At 41.8% G+C, this 27929-nt stretch overlaps 1 protein-coding gene across 1 annotated transcript; it reads left to right on the forward strand.

Annotated features, from left to right (window-relative positions):
* The first annotated feature begins 51 nt into the window (after window positions 1-51).
* ctdp1 (CTD phosphatase 1) lies at window positions 52-27665 on the forward strand. Its single transcript, XM_089023683.1, has 13 exons — window positions 52-511; window positions 1391-1474; window positions 1806-1899; window positions 2371-2499; window positions 2636-2786; window positions 3398-3488; window positions 3705-3871; window positions 5838-6791; window positions 8230-8371; window positions 8475-8675; window positions 10553-10706; window positions 16356-16579; window positions 27358-27665. Exons 1-13 carry the CDS (start codon window positions 219-221, stop codon window positions 27491-27493), a joined length of 2820 nt encoding a protein of 939 aa, XP_088879809.1. The 5' UTR covers window positions 52-218; the 3' UTR covers window positions 27494-27665.
* The last annotated feature ends 264 nt before the right edge of the window (window positions 27666-27929 follow it).

Here is a 27929-nt window from a genome sequence, read left to right on the forward strand (position 1 = left end):
TCTCTACCGGAAGTTGTCATCACGACCTGTATGTGCCCTCTTCCTGTTTACGGGCGGGAAGAGTGAACCACCGCTGCAGCATCTAGCACGTTTAAAGCCCACCAGTGCTGTTTTCATTCACGTAGAAGCTGGCGATTGATCGTTTTCTTAATGTTTCGAGTGCTGCGACGTCAATCGGACGGACTCTAACGGGAACATTACAAAGACATTTTTCGCAGATGGAGGACCCGACCGCTGATTCTGGCGGCGGTGGCGGAGCATTAACGCTGGGCCCAGTGGTGCCAATGTCGGATATCTGCTGTACGATCGGAACGCTCCCGTGTCGCCTCTTAGAGTGGAAAGTCAAGCTGGGTTCTCACGTCAACGTAGATTCCGTATTAGCGCTGTGTGTACCCATACCCGCGGAGAAGGGGGCAGAGACACCCAGACAACCCGAGAGGAAGGTTAAGTCGGACCGCGCGGGGGTCGTCAAGGAGCTGTGTTGTCAACCCGGACAGGTCATACCTCCTGGGTGAGTTACTTGTTTGACGCCTCTTCTGGTTCATTCGGAAACGTGCTAAATGTTGAATTGTGTCAGTGTTATGCTACATGGCTAACGGGCTAATTCTGTGAAAGCATGGGTGCCGACGGGAAGGCTAGCTTGTTTGTTAGCCAAGTACAAACACGCAATTGAGATGACGCCAATTTGTTAAATGTTTTAGCGAAGCACATTGTTGTTGCAAAAACGAATTTGTGTGATTAGTGCCATTTAGCAGCATTAATATTTGATCAAGCCAAACGCGTTTTGTTTTCAATAAGAAACTTGCAAAATGCTTTTACTTTGAAAGCGGAACTTAAGCGTTGGTGAGTTGCTTTCAATTTAACAAAATGTTGCGTGCATCCGGTGCGTTTTTAGTTGGGGTCTTTAAAGCATTGGAGTCCACAGTAAGAGAGAGATTCTTTCTCCAAAAGAATCTTATATTGTATTCAAATCTCATCATGTAACATGTCTCATCCGTTCTTTCCATCATCATCGCATAACCATAAAAACTCAACAAAAACATTTTAAATTCTTTCTTTTAGCGTGTTTTAAAAATTGACCAAGAATATCAACATGTTAGAGTGCAGGTCAACATGTCATGTCATGTTGTCAGTTTTCTGAGGCCTTTTATTCCAAACTGCAATATCAGATCCGTATCGGGCGGTCTGGGTAGATAGGTGGGGTTATGTAGTGTCCCCCAGACAAAAAAATAAATTTTAAATAATCATTTGAAACAAGGAGAGTGGGTCAAATGTCATATTTCAGAAGCATTTTCAAGGAAGCTGCTGTTTGTTGTCTATGCATTTTTATTACTGAATGCCGTTTGAATGAAATGTGTTTATATAAACACATAGTTGTTTTTTTTTTCAGGGGTGTCATTGTCAGACTAGCAGGATGCAGCCACCCGATCGTGATGAAAGGCTTGTGTGCCGAATGTGGCCAGGATCTGACTCAGTAAGGGCATGCAAAAACATGATGATGATCAACAGTGACATCACCATTGAGGTGGTTGATAACCGATTCTGATATCAGCCACCCTTTGCCTGTTTCATTGAAATCAACCCGTTTCCCCGAAATCAAGCCCGTTGCTGATTCAACAGCATTATCTTCAAAGGTGCTTTTCTTCTGAATTAGCATATGCTCAAGTACGCAGCATAACACCCACTTGTGTGCGCGCTTTGCTATGTACTTGAGCAAATGCTAATTCAGAAGAAAAGCAGCTTTGAAGTCGATGCAGTTGAATCAGAAGCGGGCTTGATTTCATCTCTTTTTCTCTCTCTCTCAGACTGCAGAGCGCGAATGGAAAGCAGAAAACTCCCATTTCCACGGCAACCGTCTCCATGGTGCACAGCGTACCAGAGTTGATGGTCAGCTCAGAGGTGAGCCGTGTGTCGCATATATCTGTTTTTAACGCCTTTGAGTATATCATTGCATCAATGTTTTCCGATATGTTGCACATCAAAGGCTCATTTTACTGTGTCGTGCCTAAAAGAAAATGGAATCTAGTCAAATTTAGTTGAACATCCGGCATCTATAAAAATGCTGCTGCTCAACTTTTGAATTTCTACTTCACAACCACAAGTGACGAACTTGACTTAACTCACCGAACTTATGGCGACTCACCAGTCAGCTAGCAGCCGAACTTTACATAGCATCATCACTCAGAGTTTCCCCTCCTTGTCAAACATGACCAATTGAGGCGCGCAAATACTCGGCAGCAGTCAAAGAAGATCAAAATCACCATATCCTGTTAGGAAGAAGCTAGTCAGTAACATTTGAAAACCTGTAAAACGTGAGCGTTTTCACTGTACAATCTCTGTACTTTGGAAAAACGTTTTTCTACCAAACAGCAAGCAGAGCAGTTAGGCCGGGAGGACCAGCAGCGGCTCCATCGCAACAAAAAGCTGGTCCTCATGGTGGATCTGGACCAGACGCTCATCCACACCACCGATCAGCACTGCCAGCAAATGTCCAATAAGGTCCGTTTGATAACACACACAAACTGCGACGACACATTGTGAGAAAATGGCTTTCAATCAGAAATTAGCATTAATTTTAACACATAAAATACACTTGTATTTTTTCTTCCACTTAAAGCCTGTTTGTCTTTCCCAGGGCATTTTCCACTTCCAGCTTGGGCGAGGCGAGCCGATGCTTCACACGCGTCTACGGCCGCATTGCAAGGAATTCCTGGAGAAAATTGCCAAATTATACGAATTGCATGTCTTCACGTTCGGCAGCCGGCTTTACGCACACACCATTGCGGGTAATTTGTGCTCCCTTTAGCGCATCAATGGAGGGGTGGGTGATTTTCTGCTTACACTTCGATTTTGGTTCCATAAGGGGGAGCTATCTGCGAATTTATTCTGTTCAAAGTGTGATTTATGTTAGTTATCGATCGATTTTTTATCCTTGCTATCAATATACCAGAGAGCATAAATTACATCAGGATGTGTATTTTTAATTCCTTCCTCCAAGCAATGTACAACAAAATACTCATAGTTGTACACGGAAACCATCTTAAGGGAAAAAAAAAAAAAGAAGTCCCTCTGTCCCCTCAGCAGAATTTTGATTCAGTCCGAGTTCAAAATGAGCGAGCGTAATATAGGCTCAATTTTATTCAGGTGTTGGTCTTCCGTCATGCCGTGCGGCATATAACCCTAGCGAGGCATTGTTTTTCAGCAATGTGCTGAATTTTTAATGCATTCGGAATTGAAATTTACTACCGGTGATGAGTTGAGAAGGCCAGTCTGGGTCTCCAGCTGCTGTATTCTTTTTTTCCCGTGGGGAAAACAAGAGGAACGATCACATTATTTGAATGGAATGCTTCATTTAAAAAAATATGCTGATATGCTCTTTTTGTTGACTTTTCTTTAGGCTTCCTGGACCCCGAAACAAAGCTGTTCTCCCATCGCATCCTGTCCAGAGATGAATGCATAGACCCTTTCTCTAAGACGGGGAATCTTAGGTGGGGGGACACATGCAGTATATGCTAAATTTACAAAGCTGATCATTCACATCGCAATTAAAAGGGGCATTTCATAACAGAATAAATTCTTAATTATGTGCAAATAATTGGCGAATAAGTGCATTGCATATTTTTTTTTTTTGGTATTGTGCAATGTGACATAAACGTTGTTAGCTTTTCAGGAATAAAACCCCCTGCATCTCTTCACTTCGCCAGGTATCTTTTCCCCTGTGGGGACTCGATGGTGTGCATCATCGACGACCGTGAAGACGTGTGGAAATTTGCACCCAACCTCATCACTGTGAAGAAGTACGTCTACTTTGAGGGCATCGGGGACATTAGCGCGCCGCCGGGTTCGCAAGAAGCTCTGATGGCTAAGAAAGGTACAAATGCCCACATGTTTTTTTTTTGCACTCTGTCTCTCTCTCAAGAAAATATGTCCTTGTGAGGCGCATCCAATTCAATGCAGTGCTCAAGGAGATGCTTCAAGTTTCTTGCACAGTCCGCAGTACAGCAGAGCCACTTTTAAGATAACAAGATCTTCTGTTAGCTCATGTTTTTGAATGCAGTCCAAAGTTTGGAACAAGGACCAAAAAAATGCAGCTTACTACGATTCACTTTGACACAAATCTACCCAAAGAACAATTTCTTTGCATGTTCTTTTCTGAAATCTGAACTTAACTCATTCACTGCTAGATGATGTGCAAAAATGTGTCCCCCCTAGTGCCAGGTTGTTTGTCATTGTCACTCAAATTGCAGGACCCATAGAATTATGGGTTTTAGGACTACATAAACATTCAATTCAGCGAAAGAAACTTTACTCTCTTCTTTCATCAGAAAATGAGTTAAATCCTAAGTTAAATGGGTCTGGAGTTATCTGAGCTTGAAATGGGGGTGGCTGTACAAAATACAATACATATATGTTTATATGGCGTTTTAACAACAGCTAAACCAGTAACAAAGTGCTAACATGAACAAAAGGCCAATGCTGCCCCTTGTGGGAGGCAGAAACATTGCTAGAGGTCTGACCAGCGCTTTATCAGAAACACTCCCTCAAGAAAAATCCAAACCCGAATAAATTAGGGAATGACGCTCCATGTTACACTTTTCAATTCCCGAATAAATTTGGGAATGGCAGTGATTGAGTTAAAAAAGATGACTTTTATTCTTGAAATTCAGTCTTCATTCAATCATTGCGATTGCCTTTGAATATACAGTGCCTTGCAAAAGTATTCGACCCCCTTGATTCTTGCGACCTTTTGCCACATTTCAGGCTTCAAACATAAAGATATGAAATTATTATTTTTTTGTCAAGAATCAACAACAAGTGGGACACAATCGTGAAGTGGAACAAACCATCCAAACCATCTCAGTGTGGCCTCTCTGACTTTCTCTCCAAAGTCTCTAATATGAGTTGTCCCTCTAATGTACTCATTCCTGATCCTATCCAACCTGGTCACTCCCAAAGGAAACCTCAGCATCTTCAACACTGCTACCTCCAGCTCTGCTTCCTGTCTTTTCTTGAGCGGTTTACGAATGCTAAATTTATGAAAATTTTACCTTGGCATCGTACACGGAGCTGCCTCAATGAGCGATGTGTCGTTCGCGAACGAGCCCGTTCTTCTAACAACAAAATGGCAGCCGGCTGTTTTTGTCCTCTATTCCCCGCCCCCAGTCTTTTAAAGCCACGTGATTGGTCAAGAACGCAGCAGTGAGGGGAGGTGGTTTAAACATTAAAGAGACAGGCAGACGACAGTGAGAGAGTTTCAACTTTGATAGTTTAAAGGCAGAGTGGGGACTGCAAGGTTAAATTATCTCATCAATCAGGCAACCCGCACAAGCCATCTGTACATTTGATGCAAAAAGCTATCAACCCAGCTAAACAGAACACAATTGATGAGGAACTAGATAAAATTATCACAGAGAAAGCAGTTACAAGGGATCATTCCTCAAAATGGTGACAGAAGAAGGCTACGTTCCTCATCAAGTGTTTAATGCTGAGGAAACCGGACACAATCAAGCCATCAACGACCATCACAAAGGTCAATAAAAAGACTTTATTATATAGTACAGTATATTGCTTGAATTATAATACCATAGCACATTTATTATACATGAAATAAGGTATATTTTGTGTAGTTTTAAGGCTTAGAAAATTAGAAAGTAGAAAATTATGTTTTAAGGGGACCAGGGAACGGATTATTCTCATTTTAATGCTTTCCTATGGGAAATTAATTTTTGGGATACACACTTTTCGCCTTACACACTCTGTCTGGGAACCAATTGAGTGCGTAAGCCAATGTATCATTGGACTGTAAATTGATCCCTGTGTCTCGCTCAACCCATCAGGTCGCGCTGCAGAGAGCCCTGAAGTGAACGAGACTCCCGGAGCGGAGGAGCAAAATAACGGCCTCAGGAAAAAGTTGGTAAAAGACGGTTCGGCGTCCAATCGCTGTTCTCAAGGAGTCCCGAACAATGAACGGATACACGCCGCCGCGTCTCTGCCAGATGAGGCGTTGACGGATAAACATTCAGAGGCTGATGGGGAGCCTGCAGCGACAGAAACTCGAAAGCAAATGAGTAAAGAGGGGAGTATGAGCAGGACGGGTGAGGCGAAGGACAGTACAAACTCCTTAACTCCGAACAACGAGTCCAATCATCTGGACTTTGACCTTTCCAGTGACAGCGACAGTGAAAATGTTAGAGAAAAGGCGGCATCAGCGGACGGCGCCACCCAGGCAACGAAACCCGAGCCTGAAGCAGTCTCGCAAGAAAACGGGAATGACACCCAAGATGGAAACGGTAAAGTAGAAAGTTCAGAATCAACAGAACCATCGGATGTTCTCCTCCCCGAGCTGGGGAACGGCTGCTCGGACAAGAGGGAACCCGAAACGGAATCGCAGAATAGCGAGCAATCCGGGGTGACCGTGGGGGAGGAGATCCTGGACCATTGCATGGAGGACGAGGAGGAAGAAGAAGCCGATAACGACTCGGATGATCACCTCTTTTATCTCGAGGAAGTACTAGAACGGATCCACGGCGAATATTACGCCCGCTACGAGGCTTTCCTCAAAACCGAAGTTGCCGACACGCCGGATATTCGCAAGATCGTCCCCGAGCTTAAAAGCAAGACCTTAGACGGCACAACGATCGTCTTCAGCGGCTTGTACCCGACCAACTACCCGATAGAGAGGACTCGCGAGTACTATCACGCCAAGGCGCTGGGGGCAAAGATTGGCAAGAACTTGCTTCTCAATTCACAAGAACCCACTAGGACCACGCACCTCATTGCAGCCAAATCTGGTACGTCAAATCTGTTTTTCCACGTTTTTTTTTTTTTCAAGCGTCCTCCGTGTTTTGGCAGTGGCCTCCATCCGAGCTTGTCGAAATTGTGCTTGAGAGAAAATGCACGATTGGATTTATCAGCCTCGCAGTGGCGAAATGTACATATCACGACAGCAAAGTGATGAAAGGAAAGGAAAGGAAGAAGTAGAAAAACAAAATACAGGAGCTGAAGTAAAGGCAGCTACTCTCACAGCGCCAGTTTGAAGTCATAAGAACAAAAAAAAATACCAGAAATAAATGTGATACAGTCATTCAATCTTTAGCACTTTCTGAACCCTTTGTCGTATGAAGCAGTTCTTGATGAAAGGGTAGAGCAGGGGTGTCAAAGTCATTTTTTGCCGCGGGCCACATTGTAGTTATGGTTTCCTCTCGAGGGCCGTTATGAATTTGGGGAACCCATTAGAATGTTTAAATCCCTTCAAATATTACCTATAGAGCACACAGCAAATTAATGAATAACTCGTTTTCAAATCTGAAGTCAAGAATAATGACTTTTATTGTGGTTGACATCCCAAAATATGAAATTTTGGCTCAGATTTTAGCAATCATCATGGAATTTAACAAGTTTGATTTGCTTTCGCGGGCCGAAAAAAATGATGTGGCGGGCCGGATTTGACCCGCGGGCCTTGACTTTGACACCTGTGGGGTAGAGGATCAAAGCTCACACAATAGTCAACACAAAGCAAAATAATAAACACAATAGGAACATAAAAACACATAAAATTCATTCCTGATGCATATTGTTTTCACCAATACTCTACTGAATTAAGATGCACTTGTATGTGAAGAGGGGTTGAATCTAGCAAGCTATCTATTGATTATCTCAGAATCAGAAAACCTTTATTCGTCCCACAATGGGGAAATTGGCATCTATTAGCTAACTAGCTATCTTTCTATCTATTTTAGTTACTTCCGGGTTGAGTGAATGCTGGCGCGTGGCTGCCGCTGCTCACCCACAGGAAAGCTTATCCTGAGACTGTAAAGTGACCTTGGGAGTATTGAAATGTGCTTATAAATGAACTGGATTATTGTTAAAGCGTCCTTTTCACCAATGGATCAGGGGCGTCATGGTGAAATGTGCACATCTGCTACAAGCTAAATCTCAAAAGCAAGCACAGAGCTGTAGCATCCATTGACCAAAAGATATTGTCTCACATCTCCTGTCCCACGTAAATCCGCTTCGATTCCAAGCCGCGACAACAACAACCAAGCCACAAAAAATAGATCTAGGTAGTTTCTGGTTCCAAGAAAGAGATTGCAAATAATCTCAGTCAAAGAACCTCCCTTCAGCCGGGGTTTAGTAAAACACAGACTAATAACAGATATTAGTGAAGTCCAATTTGACAAGCAATGAAGTCACCCGACGTTTTTGTCCCTCCCCTTTTTACCCGCTAAGGCACGGAAAAGGTCCGTCAGGCGTTGGGCTGCAAACACCTCCATGTGGTTAACCCCGACTGGCTGTGGAGTTGTCTGGAGCGCTGGGAGAGGGTGGAGGAGCACCTGTTCCCACTACAGGAGGACTACACCAAGCAGACGTGGTACATTTGTTGCCGTCGTAGTAGTAAAATTAGAATTTGGATGAATTTAATTGGACAGAATGGCTGAACGCTGATCTTTTTTTTTTGTTCCTTCTATTTGAAGGAGCAACAGCCCAGCGGCTTTCCTTGACAAGCCCGGCAGCCGTCACAGGCCTCTTTTCCAAAACCCGCCCCCAATCCAGGCAAAAACTCACCCGGCGCCGCCCGAGGTTCGAACCTACGACCCCGTCACGGGAAAACTGATTCGCAAAGCCCCTCCGGTGTCGCTTGCGGCGTCTGATCAACAAGAACAGTCGTTCATCAGGTACTGTCGATGACAACTTCGTGAGGATGTGTAGATGGGGGGGGGGCGGTCATCCTTTCCCTGGCTTTTCCTTCCCTCATTTGTATGCACACAAAAAAACAATAAGTGCTTCAGGAAAAATTAGCTCTTGATTGTTGTTCAAATTGGTGACTCTACTCTTTGTTTTTTATTTTATTGTATTCACAGAAGACTCGAGTCGTTCATCACACATCAATTCATAATAATAATAATAATAATAATAATAATAATAATAATAATACATTCAATTTCTAAGCGCCTCTCAAAACTCAAGGACACTTGACAGTCACAGGATAAGAACAAACATGTTTTTCTGCGGGTGAGCAGCGGCAGCCAGAGGTGCCAGCGTTCACTCAACCAGGAAGTAGTGCACACACATTTACTCAGAATTCTGACTTTTAACTCAGAATTCTTGACTCTGAAATCTGATTTTTAACTCACAATTCCAACTTTTCACTCAGACTTCCGACTTTTAACTCAGAATTCTGACTTTTAACTCAGAATTCCGATTTGTAACTCAAAATTCAGATTTTTCACTCAAAGTTTGGACAGATTTCCGACTTTTAACTCAGATTTCCGACTTTTAACTCCGAATTCTGATTTTTAACTCAAATTCCGACTTTTAACTCAGAATTCTGACTTTTAACTCACAATTCTGACTTTTAACTCAGAATTCCGACTTTTAACTCACAATTCCGACTTTTAACTCAGAATTCTGACGTTTAACTCAAAATTCGGATTTTTAACTCAGAATTGCGACTTTTAACTCCGAATTCCGACTTTTAACTCCGAATTCTGATTTTTAACTCAAATTTCCAACTTTTAACTCAGAATTTTGACTTTTAACTCACAATTCCGACTTTTAACTCAGAATTCCGACTTTTAACTCACAATTCCGACTTTTAACTCAGAATTCCGACTTGTAACTCAGAATTCTTATTTTTACCTCGCAATTCTTACTTCAATAACAATAAGAACAATAAGAAGCCCTTTCATAATCCCACTATGGGGAAATTTGAATCACTCAAAATGGAGAGACATATTTTCTTCATCATATTAATTGAAGGATTTTTTTTTCAAGTCTTTAATTTGCTCCCAAAAATATTGGAATGGAGATCCGACTGGTCCTACTTCCTCTCATCCAGTTCTTATTGTGCCGATACGTTTCTTTCCTAAACGACTCCCAAAGGGGCCGTAGCTTTCCTTAGCGACACAGTACGACAGTAAATACTCACATTTTAGTCATTATTTGTCACTTTTCCCACACTGTAAACCACATGTGTCAAAGTCAAGGCCCGCGGGCCACATCCGGCCCGCCACATCATTTTTTTCGGCCCGCGAAAGCAAATCAAACTTGTTAAATTCCATGATGATTGCTAAAAAAATTAATTTGCTGCGTGCTCTATATGTAATATTTGAAGTGATTTAAACATTCTAATGGGTTCCCCAAATTCATAACGGCCCTCAAGAGGAAACCATAACTACAATGTGGCCCGCGGCAAAAAATGACTTTGACACCCCTGCTGTAAACGATGCCACGGTTATAGTACATCAGTGTTACAGCCAGGGGGGGGGGGGGGCTGTACGAGGGCTTTGTGGCTATTTCATCATGAGCTATCATAATGGGAAAAATGGATTCAAGTCATTCGAGGCTTACAGAGTCATCAGATTTGCATCCACTTTGATTTTAATCATCAAAGAACATTTAATTAAGTAGAGACTTCCGCTCGGATGAGATTTGCATAATGTAAAATCTTGGCCCTTCGCCATCGCTTTCAGTCAGCCGAGTCAAACTTATAACAAAATAAATACAGGATGACGGTCTTTTCTTTTGGTTCAGTGAGTTTGTTGTTGTTCAGGGGAGCGCCGAACTGCCAACAAGATGTGTCAGCAGGACCGAGCCAGGATGACGAGTCGCTCGGGCCGTCGCGTCGGAAGCGCCAGCCGAGCATGTCGGAAACAATGCCGTTGTACACGCTTTGCAAAGAGGACCTGGAAAGCATGGATAAAGAGGTAATGATGCATAAAAGCCAAAGCTTGATACTCTACTGATGGATTTTAAGAAGAAAAAGCCTACTAGAACATGCAAACGCAGTTACATTCTCATTATAAGATGGTGTGCACAACTGATTTATTTTCACGTGTCCTCGTGAAACCACTTTTAAAAACCACTTTATCGGCCCTATTATAGTGGAAAAAAGTTTTTAACTCATTCACTGCCATTCACAAATTTATTTGGGTATGAAAAATAGAACAAAGGGCGCATTCCCGAATTTGTTCGAATTTTGTTATTTCATGCTTGGGTACCGATAAGAAGCTGGCAATGGCCTCTGGCAATGTTTTTTCTTTTCCACAAGGGGTCCACATGTCCCTTTTTTACATGTTAGCGCTTTGTTGCAACTTCAGCTGTTGTTAAAGCCCTTTACAAACCATTACATTTGCATTCCATTGTATTTTGGACAGCCGCCCTAATTTCAAGTTTATATAACTCCTAACCCATATAATTTAGGAAATAACTCTTTTTTTCTGATGATAAAAAGTGAGTCTAAGGTTTCCAACGCTGTATTGATCATGTTGTCCTAAAACTCAATATTCTGCGTGTCCTGCAATTCCAGTGCCAATGACAAAAACCCTGGCACTGGAGTGGACACATTTTTGCACATCGTCTGGCAGTGGATGAGTTTATCTGGCTTTTGTTTTTCGTTGCGCTCAGTCAGGAAGTTGCACTTTCTGTCTAGCAATGAGAGCTGCTTTAATTAAATGTGCTCCAAGAACTTGGATGTCATTGTAATTGGTCATGCTTTGACGGAAGACCAAACAGCCAGCGCACTTAATAACTCATTTAAAGTTAACTCTGTAATTTACTTTGGGAACTGCTTTGCGCTACCTTTCCTTTTTTATTTATTTATTTTTTTTCCCCCACTCGGATTAGGTAACTATTGAAGGATACAGATGAAACAAATAATAATAATAATAATAATAATAATAATTAATAATAATAATAAGAGGAAGAATAATAAGAGGAAGAACAAGAACAATAAGAAGAATGATAATAATAATAATAAGAAGAAAAAGAATAAGAATTATAATAGGAATAAGAAGAATTATAATAATAATAAGAAGACTAAGAATTATAATAAGAATAAGAAGAATTATAAGAATAATAAGAATAAGAATAATAAAAATAAGAATAATGATGATAATAATAATAAGAAGACCAATAATTAGAATAATAATAATAATAAGAAGAAGAAGAACAATAATTAGAATAATAATAATAAGAAGAAGAACAATAATTAGAATAATAATAATAATAATAATAATAATAATAATAATAATAATAATAATAAGAAGAAGAAGAAGAAGAAGAAGAAGAGCAATAATTTGAATAATAATAATAATAGTAATAAGAATAAGAAGAATACACTATTTTAATATTTTAGGCGCCTTTCAAAGCTCTCAAGGACACTTTACAGACAGACAAGCATAGGTACTATAATAAATAATATCTCATCTCATTTTCCGTACTGCTTATTCCTCATTAGGGTCGCGGGGGTTGCTGGAGCCTATCTCAGCTGTCTTCGGGCACGAGGCGGGGGACACCCTGAATTGGTTGCCAGCCAATCTCAGGGCACACAAAGACATACAACAGTCATTCTCACACTCACACCTAGGGACAATTTGGAGTGGTCAATCTGCCTTCCATGCATGTTTTTGGAGTGTGGGTGGAAACCGGAGGACCCGGAGAAAACCCACGCGGGTCCGGGGAGAACATGCAAACTCCACACAGGGAGACCGGACCGGGACGCGAACCGGCGACCTCTGCACTGTGAAGCCGGTGTGCTAACCACTCGACTACCGGGCCGCCCTAATAAATAATATCCAATCACAAAATAGAATACAATCATTAAAATACAATTATAAATAGAAACAAAAAAAGAGCTACACAGAAAATGCAATTTCGGTGGCTTTTGAGATGGGTTTTGAAGGTGGGAAAAGAATCAATGTTACGAATGTTGGGAGGAAGTGAGTTCCAGAGTTTGGGGGCAGAGCAGTTGAAAGCTCTGTCCCCCATCGTGCTGAGACGGGCGGGGGGGGGCACACAGAGGTGGACTTACGACCATTTTGACTTGCGACCGTTTGGTCGGAACGGAACTCGGTCGTAAGTCGGATGTTACCTGTACTTCACAAATAAGGCGCAGGGTCATCTTATGAAGAAATTCAAGGCTTTTGGATGTGCCTTAAATACAATCATAAAAAAAATAAGTAATACTCAGGAAAAAAAATGTCTCTATTGCCGATGTAATACAGTGAAATATCATTACTAGTGCCAATGTAAATCATTGTGAATACCGCCTTTCCCGGAGGCAATAAGATTGAAAGAAAGCTGTTCCCATCATCCCTGTCGTTATTTATATAAGGCTACTGTAAAATGTCTGAATTGCCACCCCGCCTTTATTAGTCATCTGGAAATGTGACCACATTGCGTCTGATATGAAGATAAACGCCAGCGAGACGCAAAATGTGTTACTGTTTTTTTTTTCCTTTCCCCAAGAATGATAGTGATGAGGATAATAGCCTTGAGAGAATGTTGCTATGGCAAGTCTAGCCCCGGCTGTGAAAATGATGTCACTAATGTTGTTCCATTATGTCCTTCCACTGAGAGATCTGATGGGTAATCTTTCCAATCATTGTTGCTCCGTGTCCATGGAAATTGCCATCTTAAGATTCTCGCCGCCGCTGGAAGTGCTCACACTTTCATTTTTATTTATGTTGAAGGCCCAAAGGCCCCTCCTTTGTCTCTTTCGCGCGCGCTTTGCTACCCCAGCCGTTATTAATTAGCACCAATTGTGCATGTTGCCGCCGTGCGATGGACATAATTAATTTGTGCCATAATTAAATGCCAGCCTCATTTAAATCTAGCGCTCGTCAGGGATCGACTTGACTAATGAGGTGTTCGGTGTTCACACGGTTGCGTCGCTAGCGAATCGCTACATTGCACCCTTGTAAATGCGACTACGTCACTATAAGGTCACGTAAAGTTCGGGTGTTCATGCTATTGTCATTTGCCTCTTCCCCCGTTCTTTAATTCATTCGCTGCCATTCCCGAATTTAGTCGGGAATTGAAAAGTGTGTGACGTGGAGCGTCATTCATGAATTTGTCTTGTAGGGGTGCCGATAAAGCGCTGGTCAGACCTCTGGCAATGTTTTTTCCGTCAACGAGGGGGCAGCATTTGCTTTGTTGTTCAGCTGTTGTTAAAGCGCTATATAAATCAATATGTATTGTATTTTGTACAGCCGCCCCCATTTCAAGCTCAGATAACTCCAGACCCATATCACTTAGGAATTAACACTTTTGATACTTGATATGTTGCCGGGTGATCTAGAGAAATGACTATTTGTGTACCAACAATAAAAAGTATATCCCCCCCTCTATAATGTCCTTTTTAAAATCGATTCCCCAAAAACACGGTAAAATGCTGACTGTCATCCAAAAGAGACCTAAAAAAACACCTCCCAACTCGATTAATCATGTTGCTGCGGCGCGATTAATTTCAGACGCTCCACCTTTCAATTTTCTTGCGAGAGAGTGAGAGAGAGAGAAAATGTTTCACCTTGCAAACATGTCAACAAAATAAATCTACCGGCTTGGTAGCACAGTTTGACTGCAGCACATTTGCAGTCGGAGACCACCAGCCTCTAGATTTGTTTTGAAAAGCCTCCTGTGCACTTTGTGTGGCCTTTGATTACAGCCGTGAAAATAGATGCGGTGGGAACTTGGCCGCGCTGTATCTCGCAATCGTTACCCCCTTCCATTTTCAGCAAAAGGTCAAATAAGCCGTGGCGCTTTTTTAAAATTGCGGCAATCCAGAGAACATGACTTCAACTTGCATCCTCCGCTCCGTTCGGAGCGCTGAATGTTTTACGAGGCGCAGCCCAGGCGGGCGGTGCATTTTGACAGCCACCGGCGCAACTTTGGAACTCCATTGCGTCAACACCGGCGTAAGTCTATTACAATTAGCGCATATTGCTACGTGATGACATACTTGTGTTCAAATAGCTAAAGAAACAAATTTAGTTAAAGGACAACTGATACCTCCGGACAAGTTGCATCCATAATTTGTAGAATGACTTCAAATGACTTCTACTGAGCGAATTTTACAAAGATTCCACCACATAGAGCTATATTTTGCATTTTAAGACTCACGCTGAATATTCATGAAGTCTTGTTTTCGAGTTGACGACGATGCCCTAAGTGACGTCACGGAGGGAACACCCCTGACCAAGAAAGCGACGCACAATGTATTTTGGGTACTTTTTTCATCTGAAAACACTGTGTTGGTCGCGAAATTAGAAGGAAAACTACATGAATAACACCATGGTGAATCGTGTATCGCAGCCAATTGTGGTAACACGTATAAAGGTATACGTTTACACACAATTCCCAGCGGACAAATCAACCCATTTCCAACGGAGCTTGTGCACTATCTTGTGCATTTTCTGCGCGCTACATTGGAGTCCACATGGCTCGAATTTATACGGAAGAACGTCTTTAATCGATTGCAAACATTTATGCTTTCCTCTTCAGAACTATTTGAATCATATTCATAACTGGATGAGTAACAAGAAAGCATCTTCTCCGAATCTGAACTCTCTGAAGCCATTGTTTTGATTCTGGAGCAAGGCAGTTTGTGAAAGAGTATCCTGGCGTGACGTCACGAACAAGGGGACGGGACTTTCTGAATCTGCCCAGTTCCGAGCTCATTTTGTGGCAGTTTTGGGACACTTTAAGTCATTTTTATTTGTGTTTTGCATTTGATTAAAAATATTAGCCTGCGTGTTTTGAGTATTTTAGATGCTATAAAACGTTTTTGTGATGTCAGTTAGGAAACAAAAAAATAGTGTCGGTTGTCCTTCAAACAACAGTTAAAAGTTGTTCGTTCTCCCTTCAGAGGTTTTAACTTTGACTGGCACGGTTTTAGAGGCGTTTTAATCTTCGCACTTGACAACTTTGAATCTTAAACAGCCTGCCGTTATGACACTTTTGTACCTTCTTTTTTCTTAAACAAAAGCACCCAAGTCAAATGAAATGTGCTTTCAAATCTGAATCGCATTAAAGTCTCATAACGCCGCCAAATTCCATTTGTACGTACAAAGAACACCATTGCATTTTTTTATTAAAAGTAATTTGGAATGATGACGGTGCATATTTACGACTGACTTCCTCCTGGGGAATTGTTAAATGGCTTTTCCTCCCTTTCATTAAAAAAGTACAATATTACTTTTTCACGATACGGAACCTAATCGTGTGTCGTGCTGCGCCGCCGTCACATATTGTGCCACTTGATTCCAATCCACCCCTTATTTCCCGTTCACACTCACAGCGTGCGACTGCCGCCACTCAATCGCAGGTCGATCGTCAAGGCAACACCGAGTGGGAATTGATTGTGTGCCAGCCGGCTCAGTGATTGCCCTTGTAACGCTTAACTGTTTTACTTAAAGTGCTGAGGGGCAGCGACTGTCGTTTTAGAAACCTCAAATAGATTCCCCGCCGTAAACAACGATGGCAACAAGACTGTTGATGAAGATCCACGTGCACTAAGTATCATTTCCCGGACCTTCGTGTCACACTCTTAGCTCTTTTCTTCTCTCGCCCGCAAGGTGGATGACATTTTGGGTGAGGAGAGCGACAACGAGAGTGAAGAGCGAGGGAAAGAGAAAGCTGCTAACGAGGACGAGGAGGAACAACGACGGCAAGAAGCGCGGACGCCGCAGCGAACGCCAGAAACACTTTCGGGAGGAGGGCCGAGTCCTCGGGCGTTTGGAGTGGACGACCGGGCCATGACGACGTGCGCCGATGCCAGTCTGCCAGCTACTGTGTCCAGGTGAGACACGCAATCAGAGTCAGGGATCAAACAAAGGGGACGACTGTATTTTCCGGTGTATAAGGCGCACCCAAAAGCCTTGATTTTCTTCAAAAGACGAACGATCCTGCGCCTTATAAGGTGGTGCGCCTTATATATGACATAATATTTAGCCACAACAGGTCACGTCAGCAGCCACCGACTCCAATTTCCACTGTTGATGAAGTAGTGCTTAACCCGAACCTCTACTGTAGCGCCTTATAATATAGTGTCCCTTATATTTGGAAACATTTTATAGATTTTTTTTTCATTCATTGAAGGTGTGCCTTAGAGTCAGATCTACCTTATATGTGCAAAAAGTTTGAAAACACACCATTCATTTGGGGGTGCGCCTTATACTCATTTGTGCCTTATACACCAGAAAATGTGTTTTTTTTTTCCGCTTGAACATTTTGTCCAAAATCCTTAAAAACACAATATCCGGCAGCTGAAAGTGTCAAAATCCTTTAAAATGTCTGCAAGATAATAAGCTACAATTTGCGAGGCAACGTTTGAAAACACACCATTCATTGGGGGTGCGCCTTATCTGGTAGCTGGCTGGTTGGCTGGCTATCTATCGGCTGTCTAGCTGGCTGGCTATATGTTAGCTATCTATCAGGCTGGCTAGCTATCTATTAGCTGGCTGGCTGATTAGCTGACTGTCTTTTAGCTATCTATTAGCTGGCTAGCTATCTATTAGGGGGTTAGCTGGCTATCTATTGGTTATCTATTGGCTGTCTATCTGGCTGGCTAGCTATCTATTAGCTGGCTGGCTGATTAGCTGGCTCTCTATTATCTATCTTTTAGCTGGCTAGCTATCTATTACCTTACTAGCTGGTAAACAGGCTGTCTAGCTGGCTGGCTATCTGTTAGCTATCTATCCAGCTGACTAGCTTTCTATTAGGCGGCTGGCTGGTTAGCTGGCTGTCTATTAGCTATATATTAGCTGGCTAGCTATCTTTTAGCTCACTACCTGGTGCCACGGTTTGCGAGGTGGTGATGACGGGTGCGGATCCCAAAAAGCAGGCAGGAGGGAGCAGGAGGTTGTTTGACAAATTAATTGTATTAAAATAAAGGTCAGCAGGAACAAAATGTAAAACATCAAAATCAACTGAACAGAAAAAAGTATCAAAAGAAAACCAAGTGTAAAAGTCCGCCAAGGATAAACAAACACATGCACAGCATACAATGCATGCGATTGCAGACAAAGCAACAAACATGCAGCAAACAATGAACCGACACCGGATGGTCGTGCCGGGTGTCCTTTTAAGTGTCAGTGATTAAGACGACCAGCACCTGCGAGGCTGCAGGCAGGGCTGACGTCGCTACCCGTTGGTCGCCAATCTGATCGGGACGACCAGCACCTGTGCAGGTGCAGGCGGGGCCGACAGCGCCCCCCGTTGGTCGCCAACCAGATCATGACAGCCATAAGATGCGACGGGAAAAAAAGTATTCATCAGTGAGCTCGAATCAGACAGAGTCGTCCGCTACCATGGCGACGCATCCAAACAGACATGAGCCAACGATGGACATTTGAAGGATGTTGGCGTTCATTTTCAGTCCTTCGGTATCCCGCACAATCGTTTTCTTTGTTCTCGGATACATCATTTTAATTTCAACAGGTCTTCACCGAGGACGCGACTCTTTTGAGTCTTGTGGAAAAAAACAAAACGAAATTGTCTAATGTATATTTGCCTTATCGTCCAACGACCTTGTGGGACGTTAGGAGCTGTTCTCTCCCCGATAGAGCCGAAAATCTTTCATCCATATCGCCGGCGATTGATTCCTCCTCAACAAGGCCGCCGAGTGGTTCTCGTCTCTTGGCGTTTTGTCTGCGGCCATCCAGTCGCGCATCTGTTGCTAAGATACGGCGGAACGCATGTGTTCTTACCCACCCCGTCGACCCGCTCCTGATCATTACGACAATTTAGCTGTCATTCTGTTGCTCGCGGGCTGTTGCGGCTTGACGTTTGAGCCGGCGATGATTGTGCACAATTCGCACCTGCCGTTGTAAATAGTGACGTATAATTAGATGATGTTTTTTTTTTCCCCGTAGCAGAACTACCTATGGGCAGACTCGGGGCGTTGATTATTTTTGCCATAATTTCAACCGTCCCCTCTGTGTAACATTCAAGCGAGCCGTTTCATTTTAAAATCCTAATAATCCATTTGGAAGGCTGAAATTTGAATTTTTAAGCATATTACATGCCTTTTTTTAATTATTTTTTTTAAAGTGTGTGACTTGGCAATGAAGCAACTCATCCAGTTTGAAGCCGCTCTAATTCTTCTTCTTTTCCTTTTGGCTTTTCCCTTGACGGGGTCGCCACAGCAAATTAGTGTCCTCCATCTTTAGAGGTTTGATCCGCATGTTTGTTTTGGCCAAGCTTTTTTTTTTTTTTTTTTTTTTAGCCGGAAATGTACTCCCCTTCCAAATGGTTTGCCTGACGAGGCATTCAAATTTTAAGGTGACACAGAAAGAAAAAAACACTTTGTTGGATCCACAAACATAATTGCATGCTGTCGCCGCCGCCGTCGTCAGGCACCGTCTCATTTTCATTTCCTGTCTCTGTGGTCACGCATTTATTCGCAATGATGCCCGGTCACCTCATGTATTTGATTTCCAGCGTCAGGTGTGAAAATGCGAGTCATCCTGCGCTTGTAATCTCTTATGAAGGTGATGAAGGTGGGCAGCTTTACGTTTTGTCAGACAGCCAGGAGTGAAATTTCAAAATATGTTTCATCTTTCCTTGCCACAAAAAAAAATGTGTGACTGTGTGGGATTGTAGCTCATCTTCTCCTGCCACTAACTCTTTACCGAGCATGCTAATGGCTTGTGGGAAGATCAATTGACGATAGTAATAATAATAATAATAATAATAATAATAATAATAATAATAATAATAATAATAATAATAATAATAATAATAATAATAATAGATGTTACAGTGTTAAAAGATTGTAAATAAATATCTTGCATGATACGATTTTTATTCCAACCCAAGCAGTATGCAAGCAGTATGTTCTCAAAAAGTGCCGATTCAGCATTATTAGCCATCTAGCAGTCTTGGATGAATTATTAAAGCACGTCGTACGTACGTAGTCGTGCACCGTCAGAACATTCCCCATGGGCGCACTTTGAAAGGTGTGTTGAAAGTTGCTTCGCGTGAATACCAACAGCAAAATCCCCCTACTTAAAATATTTTCTTTCCTGGGGGGGTTGGTGGGGGGGTGGTACATTTATATTGTTGACTTGTTGGGAGGTTTTGGTCCTGGGCTGCTGATGAAATGACTCGAGTTAGGTTTTATCGTCGATTTATTTGTTGTTGGTGATTTCTGGGAGCAAAATTCATTTTGGTTGGGAAAAGCAAGTTTCTGGCATAACTCATTCACTGCCAGAAGATGTGCAAAAATGTGTCCACTCCAGCCAGTGCCAGGGTTTTTGTCATTGCAAAATATTGCGTTTTAGGACTACATAAACATTTAATACATCGTAAGAAAGCATAATAATTTTAATCATCATCATCATGATAATGATCATGATAATGACCATGATAATCATAATGATAATCACAATGATAATGATGATAATGATGATGATAATGATAATAATAATGATAATAATAATAATAATAATAATAATAATAATACATTATGTCTAAGCGCCTTTCAAAACTCAAGGACAATTTACAGTCACGGGATAAGAACTTTTTTTTGTGCGGGTGAGCGGCAGCCATTCGTGCCAGCGTTCACTTGACCTGGAAGTAACACAGCAGCAAAGTTATGAAAGGAAGAGGAAAGGAAAAAAAGAAGTAGAAAAACAAAATACAGCAGCTGCTGCAAAGGCAGCCACTCTCGCGGCGCCTTAGACTCTCTTCTTTCATCAGAAAAAAAAGTTAATTCCTAAGTGATATGGGTCTGGAGTTATCTGAGCTTGAAATGAGGGCGGCTGTCCAAAATACAATGCAATACGTACATATTGGTTTATGTAGCGCGTTAACAAAGCGCTAACATAGAAAAAAGGGAAATGCTACCCACTCGTGGAAGGGAAAAAACACTGCCAGAGGTCTGAGCAGTTCTTTATCGGCACCCAAGCAAGAAAAAAAACAAAACCCGAACAAATTCAAGAATGGCATTCTACGTCATATTTTCAATTCCCGAATAAATTCAGGAATGACAGCGGATGAGTTAAGTACCAAACTTAGTGTGAAGCTACACCGCAAATAACAAATTTGTCTCTTCAACTGACAAAATGGATCTCCCGTTGCAGAATAAGCAACGCAATGGATAAACAAAGCCGTTGTTTTTGTCGTTTTGTTCCACAAACGCCATTCGCGCCGCTAAATATTCATCACGGTCCAATAAAAGCCACACGATGGCGACGGAGAAAGCAATAGTGCGTCTTGACAGGCGGCTATTAAAGCTACGCTGTATGTTCAACGGGATCACGTTCGCTTCTTGTGTTTTTGTCCGCTGAATGCGCACTTGACGTCTCCTCACGCCGACATCAAATTAAAGTTGCACTTGAGTGGCCCACTTTGGATAAAACGATGCAGCGTCCGGGAAATCTATTTAGTTATTTATTTATTTTCAATAATTCAAATCTCGCGCTTTTACGCCCAAACACTCTCGGTCGACTTTGTGTTTGCAGCATTTTCAATGAAAGGAAAATAACATTGTCGCATCAGTTGGACCCACATTCCTGTTTTTTTTTTGTGCTTATCCTTTTTTCCGTTAGCTTTTATCCTTCACTAGAGTTGTCCTCCGTAATAGAGTGATACCTCAGCTTACGAACTTAATTGGTTCCCAGAAAGTGTGTGTAAGGCGAAACGTTCGTCTGCCAAACATTTATTTCCCATAAGAAACCATTAAAAATGAGAATAATCCGTTCCCACGTCCGCATAAAACATAATTTTCTACTATATTTATGTATTGTTTGTGTTTATGTATCATAAATGTGCTATTGTATTGTAATTAAATAAACTGTACTATATAATAAAGTCGTTTTATTTACCTTTGTGATGGTAGTTGTCAATGGATGGTAGCAATGGTCGACTTGGCTGAAAGGACAACTGAGTTTTGGGACACCTTAACTCATTTTTATTGATTGGTGTTTTGCGTTTGACTAAAAATATCAGCCTGCATGTTTTGGGTATTTTAGATGCTATAAAACGTATTTCTGATGTCAGGAAACAAAAAAATGGTGTCGGTTGTCCTTTAAAACTACATAAGATATACCTTATTTTTGGTATAATAAATGTGCTATTGATTTGTAATTAAAGCAATAAACTGTACTGTACTGATCTCCTTCTTCTGCTCGACCGTAATTTTCTTTTGTTTCTTCTTTGGCTCAACACTAGTCTCCGGTGGGGTCTTTTTGGGTCCTACAATAGCAAAAGTACTCCACTCGATAACAAACCACATCTGGACTCAAAGGGGGTGTGGAAAACTAGTCCGCCAGCCACCATAGCCCTGTTTGACCGCGTGGTTTGGTGTTCTTCCGCCGAAAAGTAGTCCGCCAGCCACCGTGGCGTTCCGTGTGGTTTGGTGAAAACTAGTTCGTATGCCAAGATTATATTCTCGCGAATTTCGTAAAATAAAGCGTTCGTAAACCCAGGCATCACTCTATTTGGCTTTAACAAAAAGGGGGCATTTTAAACATCTTAAATAATCAGAATCAAATCATCTTTATTGGTAGAACACGCTGCTTGAAGGGAGTAGCTGGAAAAGGTGGTGTGCAGGGTGCGTAGGGTCCAGTAGGATTTTCCACGCTTTTGTCTTGATTCTTGCAATGTGCTCGACAGTGTGCAGGGCGGTGTCAAATATTTTTTTTTTTGCCGTCCCAACTGTCTGTTGTTGGATTTTGTCCGTTTTTGCTGCGGCACCGAACCAAACCAAATAATCTTGTTTAAGAATCCTGCCGTGCAGTTGACATCGCTTGCGGTTCAAAAACTTCAACCCTTCAATCTTTTACTGCTTCACGCTTAAATCACGCGAATTGAGAGAACAAACACTTGGTTTTCTTCCTGCTGTGAGTAATTGTTTTTATCGATTTTCCGATAACCTTAAGACCGCTCTAATGGCGCGTTGTTTGTTCAGATGATTGCGTCGGATTCATGATTCAGTTCGATTCCATTTGTGTCGTCTGCTCGCTGCTAAAAAATACAAACGTGAAGCGTTGAACTGAACCCTGAGGTTGCAATTGAAACCCAGCAGCTTGATTTATTATTATTTTTATGTCATTTTTTTATGTCCCTTCAAACACACATAAGCACATTGAACATTATTGACCTTGTCACTTTTCCCTCATTACGTCCTGACAGGGCACTCTGTTCAAATGTGTTCTGCGATTACAAAATAAATTGAAGCCAGCGCGGAGAACAAAAGTGTACAAAGCAAGCATGTTTTACCAACCTGCTTCCTTAAAGGACAACCGACGCCTCCGGACAAGTTGTGTCCATAATTTTAAAATCACTTGAAATGACTTCTACTGAGCATATTTTACAAAGATTCCACTGCATATGGCTATATTTTCCGTTTTAAGACTCGCGCTGAATATTCAGGAAGTCTTGTTTTTGAGTTGGTAACAAGTCCGGACGTGACGTCACGTCTGGAACGCCCCTGACCGAGAAAGCGACACAATGCATTTTGGGTACTTAGTTTGGTCTGAAAACATTGTGTTGATCCGTGTTGATGGCGAAATTAGAATGAAAACACATAAATAACGCGTTGGTGAATCGTTGTGTGTTGCACCAAGACTACTACAGTAAAGTCTCGTTATATCGATATCGGTTATATCGATAGTCCCGCTTATTACGATACTATTTCTATGCACGCATGGAGAAAATTACATGCGCGCAGGGTCGGATATATCGATAGTCCCGGTTATATCGATATTTTTCGGACTCCCTAGAATATCGATATAACGAGACTTTACTGTATTTGATACTAGTTGACACAAATTCCCAGCAGACAAATCAGCACTTTTCCAACAGAGCTTGTGCGCCATCTTGTGCATTTTCTGGGCGCTACATTGCAGTCCAGATGGCTCGAATTTATACGGAATAACTTCTGTAATCGATTGCAAACATTTATGCTTTCCTCTTCACAACTATTTAAATCATATTGATAACTGGATAACTAACAAGAAAGCATCTTCTCTGGATCTGAAGCCATTGTTTTGATTCTCGAGCAAGGCAAGACGTCCTGGCGTGACGTCACGAACAAGGGGCCTTCTGAAACTCGCCTTTTCTGGGGTCATTTTGAAGAAGTTTTGGGACACAACTCATTTTTATCGGTGTTTTGCATTTCACTAAAAATATTAGACCATTTTTGTTTTTGGGTATTTTAGATGCTATAAAACGTTTTTCTGATGTCAGTTAGGAAACAAAAAAATGGTGTCGGTTGTCCTTTAAGGTTCTAAAAGTAGAATTTGATGTTTATTTATTTTTTTTTTTTTTTAAAGGTCGCCTGTCAGTCGGATGAGGAGGGGAAATGTTAACGGGAGTGCTTCTTATGCTTCCCTGACTGTAGAGTGCTTTTGACAGATGAGGCTATTATATAAATATGTTATGAAAAGAACAAAAAGGCAATCGGCAACATGTCCTGTTGTCAGGTGAGGTTGATGGTTGGACTCAATTGGATTTGCCACTTTTGGCCTTTACTTTGAAACAATTGATTAGTTTCATGGGCTATTGATGGATATCGTCTGTAGTTTATAATTGGATATATCGTATACAGTAAAGAGGAGATAGCACTGTACTTTTTTTGTGCAGTGAGCAGCAATCCCAAAACTGCAAATAATCTGACCCATTTTTCTCCAACACCCCACCGCCCTCCCCTACTCTTGTTCCATGTTTACAAGCTGCTTGCATAAGAAAAAAAAAAAAATCCCTCCCTCCTTGTTCAGTTGAAGCTCAGAAGTCTATTCCGAACTGTCGTTTACGCCCCCCCAAAAAAACAAAAACAAATGCACCCTTCAGAAATACTAATAGTAATAATAGTACACTCGGATAGATTCCAGCCATTCACAATTCAAAGACTTTTAATCCACATTGTTGCTAAAAGAAACAACGTCTTCTTTTTAACGACCCAAATTGCACCTTTATTGATCGGGAAGCATCCATTTTGACTCCCTTTTGACTATTTCTCACCACATGTCGGGAGAATTGCATCTCACACTCGTTAGGAGGAGCTCATTAGCGGCCACCGGTAATTAGCGGCCATGCTTTTCACTCTGTCCTCTCCACTCGCTCAAATGGCTGATGAGGAAAAAGGGAAAGGAGGAGTATCAAAGTCAGTTGTTTTGTAGTTCTACTTTTAATATTTGTCGCCCAGGGATCGCATTTGGCTTTCTGCAGGGATGTTTTCTGCAAACATGAAGGTATTTGTAGATGATTAAAAAGAAAAGGGGCTCCGTATTCAGCCGCTCTGCGTTACGTTTAATGTACGGAAAAGTACTCTTAAAGGACAACCGACGTCACTTTTATGTTTTTTAACTGACATCAGAAAAACGTTTGATAGCATCTAAAATACCCAAAACATGCAGGCTGATATTTTTAGTCAAATGCAAAACACCAATAAAAATGACTTAAAGTGTCCCAAAACTGCCACAAAATCAGCTTGGAACTGGGGAGATTCAGAAAGTCCCGCCCCCTTGTTCATGATGTCACGCCAAGACGTCTTGCATTGCTAGTGAATCAAAACAATTGCTTCAGATTTGGAGAATATGCTTTTTGTTACGCATCCAGTTATGAATATGATTCAAATAGTTCTGAAGAAGAAAGCATACATGTTTGCAATCGATTAAAGAAGTCCTTCCGTGTCATTTTGAGGCATCTGGACTGCAATGTATCGTTAAAGAATTTATTTGTACCATTTTGAGGCAATAGGGGGGGAAATGTATCACTAAAAAAGAGGCAGAAAATGGTGGCAAAGCTCCGTGTAAGGAATTAATCAGCCTGTGGGAACGGGCTGATTAATTCCTTACACGGAGCTTTGTCGCCCTCTTCTGCCTCTTTTTGGTGCAACACGAAGTTTTCAGACCAAACAAGTACAGCAAAATGCATTGACGTGATGGAAGGACTGCTACAATGTGTCCTTTTTTCGGTCAAGGGCGTTCCTTCAGTGACGTTTTAAATTTGTTTGTGAGTTTCAAGTCGTAAATTGGATTCGATTGGATTTGCCTTTATTCATCTCACAGTGGAGACATTTACATTTCACATCGCTTCGGTGATAAAGGAGTTTCCCAAGTCCTAAATTCTGTCCAAGGACAGATCTCCTAGATGAAGATGAAAGTTTAACTGTGTTGTTAAACTTGGATTGACCTCAGGCGATCTGCGCCTTTTGTTTGGTTGGCTAAGCATGAAACTTTTAAATATGATAACTTCTTATTCTGTCTAATCTTTATCAATCATTTATTTCATCGGAGACCGACTCTCGCATTAACCTCAGAACCAGGCAGACTATAACTTGCGGCTCTGGAATTTAACATTTATTTTCGTGGGGTCTGCCGAGGTCCGCCAAGGCCGTCACGACGACGACCTTCCCCCGCTGATATACACTCTGCCGACATCTAACCTTTTAATGAACACAAAATCGCCATCCTGCTGTTGTGGGAGGCCATCTGACAGTGCTGCAGTCTAATGAGGAGGGTGAGGGGTGCTTCTCAACAGAGTTGGTGTCATACCGCAGCCCCCCGTGACCCTTCATAAGACCTCATTAGCATCGGGCAAACCCCTTAAACGGTGTTTACGGGTGTCATGGAAAACCTCAAGTGGTTTGGAAAGAGGCGTGTTTTGTTTACATCCCGAGGAATGGCTTCTGGAGCCACTTTGGCAACAGCTTCTTGGACCAAAATGTTTATGTCAGTCTGTTTAGATGAGCTGCAATGGATGAAAGTGTGTCTGACGTTGAAAAAAAAAAAACCCATTTGGGGTTAAAAGTGAACCGCGTGTTTTCGTAGATAGAAGTATGCATAGTGAAGTGGGCAGGTTGTGCTGTATGGCGTACTTTAAGAGTCATTTTAATAGATTACCCTTTATGAGTCTGGCAGTGGAGAAATCTGCATGTCACAGCAGCAAAGTTATGAAAGGGAAGAAAGAAGTAGAAAATACACGAGCCGCTATAAAGGCAGCCACTCTTGCGGTCAAAACAATCAAAAAACTAAATAAAAACACAAAAGACATCGACAGTCATTCAATCTAAGCACTTTCTGTGCCTTCTTTGTTGTATGAAGCAGTTTTAGATGAGAGGATTGGATTGATCTTTATTAGTCTAGAAGTGGCGAAATTTACATTTCACAGCAGCAAAGTTATGAAAGGAAGATGAAAGGCATGGAAGAAGTAGAAAATCAAAATATACAAGCTGCTGGAAAGGCAGCCACTCTAGCGGCGCCATCTTGAAGTCCAAAGAACAAAAAAAATAATTACTAATATGACAACACAAAGACAGAGTCATTCATTCTTAAGCACTTTATGCGTCCTTTTCACCAGTGGATCAGGGACATCGGTAAAATGTGCACGTCTGCTACGAGCTAACTGTTGAAAGCAAATACGAAGCTGGACAAAAAGATCGTCTCACATCTCATTGACAAAAAGAGATTGACCGTCATCTCCTGTCTCATGTGAAAATCAGCTTCAATTCCATGCCGCGACAGTTCCGCATACGCTTAGGCATTGCCTTGACGTTTCTTTCATGGCATGAAACGCAACAGGCAGATGGCTCTGAGTATTCTTTAACCCCCATTATTTTCTCGTCTGCAGGGGTCACAAACGAAAACACGACAAGGACGACGAGTCCTCCAAAGAATCTGACGAGGACGACGAGGAAGAAGGAAGTTCTTCAGAGGCGGACGAGATGGTTGCCGCTCTCGAGGCGGAGCTCAATGACTTTATGTGAAGCGGGTGACATACGCGCACATACACACAAAAAAAACAAACAATGAATGTCCTGTACAGAAATGAAACGTTGCTGTTTTTTTGTAGCATAAATATTCCTTTGCAGCCTTTTTGCAGGCATCAAACCATTTGACAGAATTTTCGTGCCACAAAAATAAACTCATTTGATACATTTTTTTTTTTGTATTTCAATTTTTATATTTACGAGGGAAGAAAAAAGCGGCGATAAAATTTCCAGATCTTGTGCTCGCTCCTGCCAAAGAATTCAGTTGGTTTGTGCAGCTAAACATTTTATTCATGTCGTTTCTTAACTTCCTCTTTTGCACTTTGAAACTGATCTGATCACCTTTTCTTGGCAGCCTTTTTCCAGACGCCAGTCGGCCTTCCTCGTGTTGTGGTATGAAAACTCACTTTACATCATCTCATGCAGCTTTTAC

The sequence above is a fragment of the Hippocampus bargibanti genome, linkage group LG20 (assembly GCF_051943395.1).
Source record: "Hippocampus bargibanti isolate YZ-2025 linkage group LG20, ASM5194339v1, whole genome shotgun sequence".
In the NCBI taxonomy this organism is placed as follows: Eukaryota; Metazoa; Chordata; class Actinopteri; order Syngnathiformes; family Syngnathidae; genus Hippocampus; species Hippocampus bargibanti.

Coding starts and splice junctions, on each gene's coding strand:
- ctdp1 (XM_089023683.1), top strand. CDS start 219: ATGGAGGACCCGACCGCTGATTCTGGCGGCGGTGGCGGAGCATTAACG. Junction 512..1,390: donor GGACAGGTCATACCTCCTGG/GTGAGTTACTTG, acceptor TTTTTTTTTCAG/GGGTGTCATTGTCAGACTAG. Junction 1,475..1,805: donor TGTGGCCAGGATCTGACTCA/GTAAGGGCATGC, acceptor TCTCTCTCTCAG/ACTGCAGAGCGCGAATGGAA.